Raw genomic sequence first — 15,831 nt, 5'->3', positions numbered from 1 at the left:
ATTCTTTGTATTTCTGTGGTGTCCGTAGTGATTTTTTTTTCTCATTTCTGATTCTGTTTCTGTGTATAGATTCTTTTTTTCTTGATAAGTCTGGCTACAGGTTTATGTATTTTATTTTCTCAAAGAACCAACTCTTGCTTTCATTAACTTTTTCTATTGTTTTATTCTTCCCAATTTTATTTATTTATTATCTGATCTTTATTATGTCCCTCCTTCTGCTGACTTTGGGCCTCATTTGTTCTTCTTTTTCTAGTTTGAATAATTGTGAATTTAGATTTTTTGTTTGGGATTGTTCTTCCTTCTTTAAATAGGCCTGAATTGCTATATACTTTCCTCTTAGAACTGCCTTCTCTGTGTCCCAAAGAAGTTGGGGCGTTGTGCTGTTGTTGTCATTTGTCTCCATATATTGCTTGATCTCTGTTTTAATTTGGTCATTGATCCATTGATTATTTAGGAGCATGTTATTAAGCCTCCATGTGTTTTGTGAGCCTTTTTGTTTTCTTTGTACAATTTATTTCTAGTATTATACCTTTGTGATCTGAGAAGTTGGTGGTACAATTTCAATCTTTTTAAATTTACTGAGGCTCTTTTTGTGGCCTAGTATGTGGTCTATTCTGGAAAATGTTCCATGTGCACTTGAGAAGATTGTGTATCCTGCTGCTTTTGGGTAGAGAGTTTTGTAGATGTCTTTAGGTTCATCTGTTCTAATGTGTTGTTCAGTGCCTCTGTGTCCTTACTTATTTTCTCTCTGGTTGATCTGTCCTTTGGAGTGAGTGGTGTGTTGAAGTCTCCTAAAATGAATGCATTGCGTTCTATTTCCTCCTTTAATTCTGTTAGTATTTGTTTCACATATATAGGTGCTCCTGTGTTGGGTGCATAGATATTTATAATGGCTATATTCCTCTTGGACTGACCCCTTTATCATTATGTAATGTCCTTCTTGGTCTCTTGTTACTTTCTTTGTTTTGAAGTCTATTTTGGTAGTACTGCAACACCTGCTTTTTTTCTCCCTATTGTTTGCATGAAATATCTTTTTCCATCCCTTCATTTTTAATCTGTGTATGTCTTTAGATTTGAAGTGAGTCTCTTATAGGCAGCATATAGATGGCTCTTGCTTTTTTATCCATACTGTAACTCTGTCTTTTGATTGGTGCATTCAGTCCATTTACATTTAGGGTGATTATTGATAGATATGTACTTATTGCCATTGCAGACTTTGGATTCGTGATTACCAAAGGTTCAAGGGCAGCTTCTTTACTGTCTAGCAGTCTACCTTAACTCACTTATTATGCTATTATAAACACAGTCTGATGATTCTTTTTTCTCTCACTTCTTTTTCTTCCTCCTCCACTCTTTCTGTTAGGTGTCATATTCTGTACTCTTTGTGTATCCCTTGATTGACTTTGTGGGTAGCTGATTTAATTTTGCATTTGGTTACTATTTAGTTGGCCCACTTCCTTGCTGTGCTTTTATTTTCTCTGGTGACAGCTATTTAGCCTTAGGTACACTTCCTTCTAGAACAGTCCCTTTAAAATACACTGTAGAGATATTTTGTGGGAGGTAAATTTCCTCAACTTTTGCTTGTCTGGGAATTGTTTAATCCCTCTTTCTAATCTAAATGGTCATGTTGCCAAATACAGTATTCTTGGTTTAAGGCCCTTCTCTTTCATTGCATTGAATATATCATGCCACTCCCTTCTGGCCGGTAAGGTTTCTTCTGAGAAGTCTGATGATAGCCTGATGGGTTTTCCTTTGTAGGTGATCTTTTTTTCTCTCTCTGGCTGCTTTAAATACTGTGTCCTTGTCTTTGATCTTTGCCATTTTAATTATTATATGTCTTGGTGTTGTTCTCCTTGGGTCCCTTGTGTTTTGGAGATCTGTGGTCTTCGATGGCCTGAGATACTATCTCCTTCCCCCAATTGGGGAAGTTTTCACCAGTCATTTCTTCAAAGACACTTTCTATCCCTTTTTCTCTCTTCTTCTGGTACCCCTATAATGCAAATATTGTTCCGTTTGGGTTGTTTACACAGTTCTCTCAATATTCTTTCATTCGTAGAGATCCTTTTCTCTCTCTCTGCCTCAGCGTCTCTATTCCTGTTCTCTGATTTCTGTTCCTCTATTAACAGTCTCCTCCACCTCATTTAATCTGCTTTGAAATCTCCCTATTGTTTGTTTCATTTCTGTTATCTTCCTCTTGAATTCATCACTTAGCTCTTGAATATTTTTCTGTAGCTCCATCAGCATGCTTATGACTTAAAATTTAATTCTTTTTCAGGAAGATTGGTGATTTCTGAACCCTGTCTCACTGAACCCTGTTTCTGGTGTTTGAGGGATTTTGGATTGAACAAGGTTCTTCTGCCTTTTCCTAGTCCTGGAGCAATGGGAGTGGTCGCCAGAGAGTGGCATGAGTGTCAGTTGGGAGAACAAAGTCCCTTCCTGCTTCCCAGTCACCGTGCCTCTCTCTACTGTCTATGCTGGTTAACTGTGCACAGGGAGCAGCCTCTGGGTTAATCCCCTAAGCTGCCATGGGCAGGGCAGCCCTCGGGATGGCATAGGGGGCTGGTGGGGATCACAGATGAGTAGCACGGGTTCTGTCATGAGAACAAAACCCCTTTGTGGCTCATGGTCTCAGCGCCCATTTTGCTGTCTGTGCCGGTCAATCGTGCCCAGGGAGATTCCTCTTCATTAAGCTGTGTAGTTGCTGTAGGCAGGGCTGCCCTCCAGCTGGTCTGCAGCAATAGCAGGGACAGCTGGTTTGTGCACATGTGCTGGCACGGAGAAAGGAATAGCAGGCTGCTTATCACAGTGAGAGGCCTCGGGGTTGCGTTGCCAACCAGGGGGATAGGGCACCTGAAGTTCCTGAAAGTTCCCAGACTGCTGGGCTGTGTGTGCCAGGACGATTTTGTCCACCGGTTAAACTCTTGCCCCTTAAAGACTTTTAAAGCACTTGCTTTTCTTTAGTCCCAGGGCAGCTAGTTGTGGGAAGTTGTTCGCAGTCTGTCTCAGTCTTTGCTTTTTAGCTCCTCTAATCTCCACAGCACCATGCAATATGGGTCTGTGCTCCCGGGGTAGATTTCTAAGTCTGGGCATTTAGTAGTCCTATACTTCCACTCCCTCCCCGTTCTGATTCTTTTCCTCCCACCAGGGAGCTGGGGTGGGGGGAGTGCTTGGGTCCTGCCAGGGTCATCACTTTTTACTTTACCCTTTTCTGTGAGATGTTGACTTCTCCCAGATGAAGACTGGCTGGTGTACTGTTACTTCTGGTCACTCTTTTAGGAATAGTTGTATTTGCTGTATTTTCAAAATATATGTGGTTTTGGGAGATTTCCACCACACTACTCATGCCGCTATCTTTTCTTCCCGTCCAATTTCCTTCCATCTGCTCCTGCCCATATTAAATCACCCACATCTGGGTCCTCCTAACCTTCATGGGGCCCTTTAAATTCTTCTTGTGAGTAGCAGACCTTGTTTCTTTCTGTGTTCTCATTGCTTCAGCCTCTCCTAAGTCTGCTACTGTACATGTCACCTCGCTTATGGACTGCCCTAAGTAAGAGGAAAGAATGGTCACTAGAGACCCAAAGAGGGATGTGGGAGCTGTTTGAAGCACAGTATTTCTCATCCCAGTAGTGAAAATCTCTTCATATGGGCCATAATTCTCTGGACTATAGATGGCAGTTCTTATGCCTAGCTCTCATTAACACCTGTTGGAGTTCAGCAAATGTCTGCCATCTAACAGGAGAGGATGTTAGATCACCTGGATTGGGCCACACAGCATGAAGTGCAGCCATAAGCCAATCAAGGAGGGAGTGACTCCCTGGGGTCTAATGTGCACTTTGTAACTGCTACCTCAAGGTAGGCTGAACTGTCAAGGAAGCCAGCTTTCCCATCTCTGATCCTGACAGAACAATTCCATCCACCCCTAAGTCCCACAGACTCAGGAGCCAAGCTGATACTGACTCCAAGGCCTTCTGCCTAAACTGGGAGCTCAGCCTGAGTATAGAGGCGGAGCATAGAGTGCTCCACAACCTGGGAAGGGGCGCTGTGCCTCTCCTTGGGGGACTCTCGGCTGCTGGGTCTTTATTTTCTTTACAATCACTGGGCGTTCTTTCAGTAGAGGAGGGCTCAGTGCCTCCAGCACCACCCCTTCATCCTTCCCCAGATCCTCCATTTCCAGGGCTGATGACACCTTTCTCTCTCCTCCCCCAAGTGCCTCCTCTGCTACCTTTACCTTTTCTAGCATGCCTCACAGCAATGCTACCTCAGTCTTCAGCAGCTCTCTTACCTTCACTTCAATGCTTCGCAGGTGGCATTCTAGTGCCCCCTTCACCCGTGCTACCCTCAAGAGTTCGTCTTTTTCCTTTACGGCCTTTTCCTCCTTCAGAGCACCTGGCAGCATTGCCGTCTCATTCTGTAAAAAATCTTTTACCCCTTCAAAGGCACCTTGCTGCTGGCGTTCTCATGCTCCCTCCTTTAGCATCAATGTCATTTCCTTCTTCAGTGAATCTACAGCAGTTTGCAGCTCATGTTCTCATGTCGCCATTTCTTGGGTCTTTTTCAGGAGCATGTCCTTCTCTTCTATATTTATATTTTTAACACTGTGAGAAGCAGCCAACCCACAGTCTTCACTGCCTCACAGGCACTCTGTCTCTCAAAAGACCTACTTACTATACACCAAGGGCTATCTGTACTGCCTCAGGTGTCACCTCCACTTGCCTCCTGTCCTGGGTTGGGGTCCAGTCCTCTAGGAGGCAAGCCACCTCAGACCACATACCCATTAGGGGGCAGTCCACTGTCTCCCCATTCATAGGGGCAGCCTGCTGAAGCACCCCTCCCACAAGGGCAGCCTGTCTTTTTCCTTGGTCAACAGTGAACCCTGCCTACTTCATCATTGTCTTGTCTATGGGTTTCAGCCCCCAGCAAGTTCTCTGTGGATTCAGTGTGACCTAAGAAATGACTGTAGATTGTTTCTTTGGGGTGAAAGGGTTTATTACCCAGCTTGTTCTCCCGGCAGTAGATCGAGCACTACTGTCTCTGCCTTTGCCCAGAGTACTGGGCCGAGCTCTCTATATAGTGCAATAATAGCTTATTACCTACAGGTGTGGAAGCAGTGGCCTAGCAGCAGGTCAGTTACATCATCAAGTGGTTTAAGTTCAGTGAGGATCCTGGCCCTAGGAACCCCGTCTTTCCCACAAGGGGTCATGAGGATGCTTCTGGGACTTATGGAACATTTTGGTCCCTTCCCCTAGGCAATTTATCTCCCTGTATGTCAGTTAAATAATTTGTTTCCATTGATACTCAAGAGAGTCTTCTATGTTAGGAAATAACTCTTTGGAACCTTTTCCTTACCAAGGTCCACTGTTGTTAACTTTAAATGAGTCCACAGAGATATTTTTTTTTACCTGCATAAAACAGAAAATGTACTTTAAAATACTTTAGACTCAAGAAAAAGCCTCTAAATCTCTGAAATCAATAACAAAAGATTTGTTTTTATTTTTTATTAAGGTATGATTGATTTACACTCTTATGAAGGTTTTACATGAAAAAACAATGTGGTTACTACATCTAACCATATTATCAAGTCCCCACCCATACCCCAATGCAGTCACTGTCCATCAGTGCAGCCAGTTGCCAGAGATCTACTATGTCCCTTCTCTGTTATACACTGTTCTTCCCGTGATCCCCCATACGATGTGTACTAAACATAATACCCTCACTCCCCTTCTCCCTCCCTCCCCACCCGCCCTCCCACACCCCTCCCCTTTGGTAACCACTAGTTCATTCTTGGAGTCTCTGAGTCTGCTGCCATTTTGTTCCTTCAGTTTTGCCTCATTGTTATACTCCACAAATGTGGGAAATCATTTGGCACTTGTTTTTCTCTGCCTGGCTTATTTCACTGAGCATAATGTCCTCCAGCTCCATCCATGTAATAACAAAAGATTTTTATCCAGAAAGGATAATATTGTAAAAAATAAAACAAATGAAAATAAAGGGCTATATGAAACTCTGTAGGTTATTACATAAACTCTGATGTTTTCCAGAGTATAGAGGGTAACATGAACAAATAAAAATACAAAATCTTTAGTTAGATGTTCATTAATTATACAATCATAGAAATGCATGTACCACAGGTGCATATGTTATACCTTGAAATTTTTCAAAATTATCAGATAGCTAACAGGTGATTTTCTCCAATTAAGCCACAGTGTTCAGACCTCTTCAGTTAAGTACAATCTGTACCTTTAAGCTTTTCTTTCATTCTCATATTTTTACCTTAAAAAGCTACCATGATCCAAAAGAAATCTTGTTGCTGCACTCAAGGCTTTTATAGTCTTGCTGGGTTAATAATGTATTGTTAACACAAAGTTTAAAAAGGCCTAAAACATATACCCTACTTGATGCTAAATTACTTAAGCAGGTGTTCACATGAATAAATGTCCACTGACATTTCTGAAATAGAAAGTTATTTTTAAAAGTCTTTAACATGTCAGAGTTTCCACATATCACATCTTTCACTTCAGCTGAGTGTAGAAATATTTCCGTCATCATGACAAATATTTTTGAGTACCTTAGTATGGCACCCTATTAGAGCTAGAAGCTTCTAAGATAGAGCTCATAGTATTTTCTTCCTTACATCACTGCAGCAGGCAGAATAAAAAACTAGTCAGACCTTAGACCATGTAATCAAGTCATTCTAGAAGAGACATTTTAATTATGACATTGTTTTGGCCAAGATACATTTTTCTGATTAAGAATTTTGTTTCCTTCCCCTCTGGAAACTAGTAACCATATGCTAATACAAAATATTATTAGGTAACATTCTTATGTAATGCAGATATTTGCTCAATGGTCCTGGGCTTGCAAATACTTCCCACAAATAGATAGTTTGGGAATAGCTAGAGACTATAAACTTTAATCCAGGGCTGAAATAAATGAATACCCTGTGATTAATTACGGGATAATCTTGCCTAATTCACAAACTATCCAAATTAAAAATTTGTGAAAGAGCACATTTTTCTTACTGTAAATGACCTGGCCTATGGCAATGGTTTGTACAGCTGTAACTACTCTTCCACTACTTTCTGTGGTGAGCTCAGTGCAGTTCTAAGAGTGGCTCGCAGAGCTAAGGCTGGTATCCTCCACTATAGCCAGGCTAGGTACACAGGCAGCTCTGGCTGGATGAGCCGAACAAGGCTGACTAGATAGAGTCAGATCTCATCAGCACAGTCCTTTCAATAGCTGGGCTGTAATGTGTTCCTTTCCTCTCAGGTGACTGCTGTGCCCTCTTTGTGGGAAAAGCCTCCCTCAGAGAGCAATGGTTGTATGCCCAGCTCCCACCTAGGAAGATCAACAAAGAACAACTTGCTGCTTCCCCTCCAGAATGTCCCTCTGACAACATCTGACAATAAGCAGTGTAAGACCCTGGATGTTGAGCCTTCCCAACAGCCTGGCAGCAAGAAGCTCAGAACCACCAGCCAGAAAGCAGGATCCATTTGCATGGGTCATTTCCACAACTGCCATGACTTCCAGCAACAGCTGATTGAAAAGCAAAAAAAGAAACTTCAGGAACAGGAGAAAATAATTCTGGAGCTGAAGGAAAGCCAGAGGCTAGCAGAGGCTCGGTGGGCAGCAGAGGGTGCCAGAACAGTCGCAGACACACACAGCTACTTGCTGGCAAACCACAGAGAGGAAGAAAAACCAAAAGGAACCTGCCAGGTGCTTCCAAAGTATGTCCACTCTACTAGGGCACTCTCTGGGCTCAGGGCTTGGTGGCTTCACTTTGTGGTAGTAAGGCTTCTGAACTTCTCTGCCTGGCTTCCAGACTCCCTGATCTCTCCTTTTCTTTTGTTGTGTACTCTAAAAACAAGTAAGTCCCCTATGCTGTGATTGGTATGTGACAGGTACTAACAGGTATTTAAGGCAAGTGGCTGCCTATAAAGATCCAGTTAGGCAGTTGGCATTTGTGTTGTACCTGCCTTTGAAGAGCTCTGCTGGAATACCAGTACAAGAGAAACATACTTATCTGCTCTAATTCACTTTCAGGGTTTCTGACTATGCTTAGTGCTGAGAAGCCAGTTCAGACAGTATCAGGTGCAAATGGAGCCAACTGATTACCTAGCTTAAATTTGCATTTGTTTTGGGTAAAAGTAAACATCTTTGAACCGGAAATAAGAATCCAAATTTCTCAAAAGCCATTTAAAATGGTTCCAGACATGACTGAGACATATTCAGTACGTGATAAGTAGTAGAATAAGAATAGGATGACAGCTGTTTATTTGAAGCACTGGGATGGGAGACCAAGCCCTTGACTCACATCGTAGACTCAGGCCATCAGTCAACCTTTCCATGTCTCATTATACCAATTTATTGAGTGGGAATAGTAATCCATGGTTATCTCAGAGAGTAAGGGTTACAGGCTATAAAATGCACTGTGTAAAATGCAATGCAACGAGCTTTGAATAAAGCTTATTATTGGTCTAAATTCTTTTCCTTTCACCCCCTCCCCAACAGCTTGCCTGTTGCTTCCCCTGGAACTGAAGGTAGTAGAAATGGCTCCCGAAATTCTCTTTCCGGACCCAGAAGGAACCCAAGGCAGCTGCTGATGGCAACCCATCCCATACTGAAAGGCAGGACTGTCTTGGTGGTGGTGGTCTTCCTTCCTGGAGTAGAATATGCTGGGACTGAATCCTGGCGGCTCTTGGGTTTTGAGACTTGTTAGAACATGGTCCAACGTGGGTAGACACATGAAGAGTGGAATGCACCAGAAAGCTCCACTTCCTTCCTGCCCCTTCTGCCAAACTTTGGCCTTCCCACCCAATACAAACAAAAAAACACATTGCTGAAAGGTCTATCCTTTTTCTGTAATTTGAGATTTGAATTGTGAAAAAAAAATGGAACAGTTTCACAAATGCAAAACCTCTGAGTAGCTGCTAAGGAGAAACATTGATAAAGATCACCTATCACTGTAGTTTGTTAATGTTAAAATATTGATCAGTATACAGCAATCCATGCCAAGTTAGTAACTTCATTTTATAATGAGTTGTGCCTTGATGATAGATGTTTAGTAATGAAATCTACAAACATGACATTTTAATAACCTTTTTGATGCACATAGAAATCATTATTTAAACAAAACAATACTATGAGAAGAGAAGCCTTTCTTAGAACCTACCTAGTGAATCATCCACTAATTGTTTTTACTATACACTAAGTCACATACCATATATGTATTTGTATGAGGAGATAGGCACTTTGACAATTATACTATGGTTTGTAAATCTGATTTTTCACCTGTGGAAAGATTGCTGCCCTAACAAGAAGTGATGTCATCTGAAGGACACTGTGCCTGAAGTTCATTCCTATTAATAAAGAAATGAGCAGTTTTTGCATTGATTCTCTGCCAGGACAGCAGTTGATGCGATCTTTGCCCACCACTCAGGACAATGAGGAAACGCCCAATTCAGTGTGATTATTTTTGAAAGATTATTGTTTGATCAAGGAGTTAGTATATTTTAGAACCCAAGGCTACTTTTCATGTAGTCTTTAATGATTAGCCCTAGAAAAGATGGGGAACGGGCATATTACCAGAAGCTGCTTCTCAGGTGTTCAGTTTAATCCTCTAGTCTATTTCGATCTTCTTAAAGACAGTCTCACTTCCACCAGCTGCAGTTAGCCCCACTGTTCTTTTTCCAACAAAGCAGACACTAAATATCTGTAAGCAATAGCCTGGTGAGTTTTTTTTTTTTTTAAACTTGGACTTAAATTTTCTTCTCTATAACTTGGCACAAGGACCCAAGAGTAACTACTGGCTGACTTAGGTGAGCAGAACTTGATACTCCTCCCACCCATGCCCCTCTCCCTGTGAAAGCCTTGACTGATGACAGAGCCATATTACCAGACCATCTTGCACATTTGCTGCTTTTGGATCGATATTTAATAGACTGTCAAGAACAGGAATCTGACATTCGAATTCGTTCAGATGCCAGTTCTCCAAATGCCTAGTGCAATTCCATTTCCTGCCCATCTGGATATCCGGGCCTTAAAGCTAGATTAAAGTGTATTCATCGTGACCCTAAACTTTAGTTTGTTTACTGTTGTTACACAAACATATGTATAGTGACTTAAGAAAAATTAGCAGACTCAGATTTGAGGAGTGATTCTGTTCTCAATGTATTTGTTAGATGTAATTAAAGTTTCCAATCTTCATTAAAGGAATTATCAAATTAAAATTTTGGTTTCTGTGTTTCACATACTAAATGTATCATGAAGGCACATTATTTTATTTAAACCAGTAAATAGTTATTCTAATAGAAATGTAAACAAAAGTAATCTGCAAACTGTTCATCATTGATGAGGATAGGTCTTTAACCTCTAGGGGGTATATAAATAATATATATTAAGAACATAAATTGTTAAGTGTATATCTATAATTTATATTATACAAATTTTACATTTATTTAAGTATTGCTGTGATTGTGAACACTCAATTTGCAAGAAAACTGTAACAACACTAAATTTTACTATAAAATGGAGACATTTCTTTTGCAGTTTTGCTTGTATTTCTGACATTGGAACTATGTTACTATTTTCTAGCCATGGAAGAGAGAGCAATTCAGCGAGCTGAACGTAGGCGTATCTTGGCAGAGAGGAAGAAAAAACAAGAAGAGGAGAAATTGGTAATAAGTCAAAAATGCAAACTGAGGCAAGAAGAAGGATTTGTATAGGTCTTTATTAAAAAATGAAATCTAGCTTGTTTAAGTCTCTTGAGACAATAGAGTCAGACCAACTTTGGAAATGACATTTTGCCTACTGGTCTGAGCTCTGAAAATTTTGGGAAAAAAGCTACATCATTAGTATAGTGGAAAGGAAATGTTACCAAAATTTAGGGGGCTAGCAAATTAGAAAATTTAGACATGACCAAGACTAATGTGTTATAGGTAAGATGTTCAGCCTGCTAAGTTTGTAAAGGTGGCTAGTTCTTCTCCTCCAGCATTTTGACCTAGACTGTCAGAAGTAAATTGTGCACCTACTAAGAAAAAGTAAACAATTTCAATAGTTTGGGTTTTCTTTGTGTGTGTGTGTGTGTGTGTGTGAAACAAAGAAATTTTTTTCTACACTGTATGTAGTTTGATTTAGAGTTTCACAGATGAAAATAAGAACTAAAACAATCATTTTACAATGGAAAATTAATGGTCTTATTCATATTTAGTGCCACCTTCCCAAATAGGAGAGGATTCTTTTGGAGATATTTTTTAAGTTAACATACTGATAATCTCTTTGTTGGGTTTTCTACTTTTATCACAAAGTGCAGACTTCTTCCAGAGACTAGGACCAGACTTGGTAGAAACTTGGCTTTACTCAACATTAAAGATTTTATTTCCGTATAAATTTAGGGTTCTGATTTTTACAAATTCTAAATTTGATCAGGCCCAGTTAAAGGCCCAAGAGGAGGAGCGTCAGAAGAGGGAGGCAGAAGAAAAGGAAGCTCAGCTTGAGAAAAAAAGAGAAGAGAAGAGACTGAAGAAAATGGTTAGTAGCATGTTTAGTCAGTCACCTAGCTCTTGAAGCCTATATGCCATACCATAGCCCTATGTACCTTCCCCACCCAGAACTTACATATAGAACACTCTTCTCTCACCTCCATCCTTTTTTTCTCTACCTTTTGTAGTGAAAACACACACATACTTCAGATCTTATCTCAAACATGACTTCTTCCAGATTAGCCTTTCCTGCCTTGTGCTACCTACCACTCCACCTAAGATGAGGTCCCCCTTTATGGACTTTGTAGTATATTTCCTTTAAAGCATTACTAGGGCTTATAACTATGCATCTGCTTTGTGGTTGTCTTATTTCTGAATCCCCAACTAATCTCTGTAAGAGTAAAGGGAGCAGTCAGGATTAGAGTCAGAGACATCAATATGAATTCACATTTAGCTTAATATGTCTATCTAGATGGATACAGAAGCAACTATTGATAAGTATATATGCATGGTTTGGTATACATGTGTACTACCTAGCTCTGTCTGCAGAGGTGCTAGAAATATTACTATCATTTCTTCCATTTCTGATGCTATTTCTTAATGTAAATCTGAATTTTTAACCTCTATCATATTCCTTTTGTCTAACTTCCATTAACATTTGTTGTAGGGTAGGTCTGCTGTTCATGAATTCCCTTAGTTTCTAAGTCTTTTATTTCTCCTTCACACTTTTGAAGAATATTTTCACTAGATATAAAATTCTGTATTGACAGGTTTTTTGCTTTCAACACTTTAAATATGTCATTGGTTGATTTCTTGCTTGCTTGGCTTCTGACAAGAAGTTAGCCGTGATTCTCCTTTGTTCCCTTGTAGGTGTCTTAGTCTGCTCTGGTTGCCTTAAAAAAATACCACAAAGTGGGTCATTTAAACAATGGGAATTAATTTTCACACAATACCCAAGCTCAGGGTGCTAGCATGGTTGCTTTTTGGTGAGGACTCTCTACCAGGCTTGTAGGTGGCCACCTTCTTACTGTGTCCTTCCATGGTCTTTTCTTAGTGCACGCACACAGAGGGAGAGAGAGAGAACACGTGAGCTCTCTGGCGTCTCCTCCAAGGACACTAATCCCACCCATACAACTTACTTCCTTGGAGGCCCTGTGTCCAAATACAGCCACATGGAGGGTTAGGGCTTCAGCATATGAATCTAGGGAGGGACACAAGCTTTCAGTCCATAATAGTAGGTAAGGTAGGTTTCCCCCAAGCTGCCCTCAAGATTTTTTCTGTCTTTGTTTTTCAGGAGTTTGAATATGACATGTCTTAGTGTGGTTTGTTTGTTTTCCCTGCTTAGTGGACTTTAAGCTTCTTAGATATGTGGTTTTACATGTCACTTATGCAAAATAATGGGTAAACTTCGGAATATGTTTAGCCATTATTTCTTCAAATATCTCACCTGCCATATTCTTTTTCTTCTCCTTCTTGGATTCTACTTATGCTTGTGTTACATTGTTTGCTATTGCCCCAGAGCTCTTGGATTCTCTGTTGTGTTTTTCACTCTTTTTTATCCTTGCCTTTCAGCAGTTTGTGTAATTTCTATTGCCCTTCCTTCAAGTTACCCGATTCTTTCCTCAGCTATGTCAGGTCCCACAAAGAATCCATTGAAGGCCATCTTCATTTCTGTTACATGTTTTTTATTTAATAGCATTTTTGCTTGACTCTATTATAGTTACATCTCTTTGCTAAAATTACCTATTTGATCTTGAATGATGACTACCTTTCCATTAGAGTCCTGTTATCATGCTATTTAAAATTCCCTTTCTGATAGTTTCAGCATCTCTGTTAGATCTGAGTCTTATTCTTATGATTGCTTTATCTTTTCAGACTGTGTGTGCTTTTTGTCTTTTGGTATCTTTTTGTTGTTATTGTTGTTAAAAACCAGACATGTTGTACAGGGCAATAAAAATAGAGATGAATAGGTTTCTTAGTCTGGAGACTCATATTAATCTAGCTGGGAGAGCTGTATTTGAGATTTGTTGTTTCTGTGGGCACCACAGACTTCAATTCCCACCAGTGACTTTGCTTCTTTCTCTCCTTTTGGCCTTAGGTCTTCCCTTTGTCTCATCCCCAAACTCTCTCTTGCAGCTCTCTTCAGCTATACTCCACTGTTATTCCTGGAGGTTTGTTACTGTGCTGGTGGCGTGTGGGCATGTTCTGATTGCCAGTCTTTAGAGTGCCTAGTGTTGGGCATTCCAAAGAATTTCTGCTCCTACTCTAGGCATAGAGCTTTCCCATGCCCCTCTGTTCCCTTCTTTCAGAATCCACTGCCTCAGTCTGTGGGCTTAAAGCCCTTCTGTCTGTGAGGTTCTCCCTCCGCTTAGGTGAGATGGGGTCTGCTCTGGGTGAAGCTCCCTTCCCCCAGCTGCAGTGGCATTCCACTTGTGCCTTTAGGTGGTGCTGCTTACAGATGAAACCTTTGTTTCCTAAGGGTCTGGGCAGATTCTGCAGTATTTGTTTTTCCTCTACTCCAGCCAGAACCATGATGGGAGCTTTATCTGCATTCTCCCTAATCCTCTCTCTGAGGGCCTGGTGGCTACAACAAAAGCCCGCAAAAAGGTATGAACCTCCTTGTGACTGTGACTCCCAGGAACATCACCCGTTCATGCTGGCCCACCCTTGGCCTCCAGCAGTTCACCAAAATTTCTAGTTCAATCATCTTACTGGTTCATATGGTGTACAGTGTCTTCTGCCTCAGGTAAGCAAATGCTTAGGTCCTGTGTCTTCCTGAAGGAGCCTGTCTCTCTAGATTTGAGGATGGCTTCAGTTCTCTGACTGGTTCACAAAAAGCCATTAACTTGCTGTCTTTCCAGCTTTTCTCTTGCTGGAAGCAAACTGCTTATGCAAAGCAGGAAGGGTGAGATACATTACTGGCCAATAGGTTGTCTTCTCTTTCTCACTATACAAAACCCAAATCTTTCCTTTTCAGAAAAGGAACTTCAGTCCAAAACAAAAGACAAAAATATTTTGTCACATAGATTAGTTGATGTTCAGTAAATAAACTGTTTGTAGCTATCTCAGTTTAAACGCATTTATAGACTGCCTGTGTTTGAGCTTTCTTTGAGAACAGCTTTAGGTCCACATGCACTTGACAGTTTTCTCCTTTTGCTTCTGTACAAAGATGCTCTGCACAGTGCTTCTCCACCCTGTTATCATGTGTTCTTTTTCCTTATGATGCATCATATTCTGCACAGGCAATTCTTTACCTCTCTGTATACTTCATATAGTCATTCCCAGTAAGCAGCCTCCAGCCCATAGCAGTGTTATTCCTCTGGACATCAAAAAAGATAATCACATTTCTAAACCAGGGCCTGTCCTGACTTCTCTGAATCAGTTGCATCCTTGTTTGATAGAAGCATGCTTCACCCCTTCTAGTTGGACACTTTTTTGCTCATTAAGTTTATCAACAAATTGTCCAACAGAGGTGCCATTTTTAATTACACAGATGAGCAACCCTGCTATTGATGTGGTAGAGAAGGTCTCTGGGGCAATCATATATATTTCTTTGGGAAAAAAATACAAGTAGCTCTGTGACACCAGTTTTAGGTTAAAGGAACTCGAAGAGTACTTTGGAGATAAGCCTGTGACAAATTTGCCCTCCATATTTAGGAAGACATGGTTCAAGGTAAAGATACGGCTGCCCTCTGTGAAAGATTTTTGTTTTGTGAAGTTCCCCTGGACCTAGAAATGCTGCATTCTTCAGATAGGAGGACACTGTAGTAATGGCAGGAAATACTACCTGGGATAGTATGATCAGCAATGGTCTAGGTGGTGGTTTAGTACCCACCAAGACCCTGATGGGATAGCCTGTCAGATGCAGCAGTAATGCGGCCACTCACAGGTCTCACAGACTTTCTTTTGAAAATAAAAATCTAAACTCCTTAACATCCCTTTGCTCTATTTTTATTAAAAGCTTGCTTTCTAGTAATACTTAGCAGGCAATAACTTTTTTGATTGTATAGATATGATTTTAATTAATAGTTGATGAAGTTTATTGAAAAGATACATTTATTGGAGACCAGGCAAGATTTAAAGTTTTCCATAACTGCTTAAGAAGTATATTTGTTCATTTAGCAAATATCTGTAGAGCATCTACTACATGCTAGACATTGTTCTAGGTGTTAGAATAGAGCACTGAAGATGGACAACAGCCCTGCCCTCACAAAGTTTATATGCTAGTTGAAGAAAACCAGCAATAAATAAGTTAACAACTAAAGAGGTGGGGAGGGAAAGGTATAATGGGGGAAGCAAGATGGGAAAGGCCTCTCTAAGGTGATATTTGAGCTGCTGGATGCAGAGGGGGCCT

The 15,831-nt window shown here is 40.7% G+C and overlaps 1 protein-coding gene across 1 annotated transcript in view; it reads left to right on the top strand.

Moving 5' to 3' along the window:
- Positions 1 to 15,831, top strand: part of CCDC191 (coiled-coil domain containing 191) — a 115,387-nt gene that overhangs the window by 65,151 nt on the left and 34,405 nt on the right. Inside the window, exons 10-13 of the mRNA XM_036883499.2 lie at positions 7,267 to 7,724; positions 8,509 to 8,624; positions 10,591 to 10,673; positions 11,425 to 11,526. Coding sequence (XP_036739394.2) covers positions 7,267 to 7,724; positions 8,509 to 8,624; positions 10,591 to 10,673; positions 11,425 to 11,526 — 759 coding nt within the window. The remainder of the gene's footprint in view (positions 1 to 7,266; positions 7,725 to 8,508; positions 8,625 to 10,590; positions 10,674 to 11,424; positions 11,527 to 15,831) is intronic.

Source organism: Manis pentadactyla, chromosome 1, assembly GCF_030020395.1.
Source record: "Manis pentadactyla isolate mManPen7 chromosome 1, mManPen7.hap1, whole genome shotgun sequence".
NCBI classification, from domain to species: domain Eukaryota; kingdom Metazoa; phylum Chordata; class Mammalia; order Pholidota; family Manidae; genus Manis; species Manis pentadactyla.
Note: the sequence above shows the minus strand (reverse complement) of the source record. Positions and strands in the feature narration are given on the sequence as shown.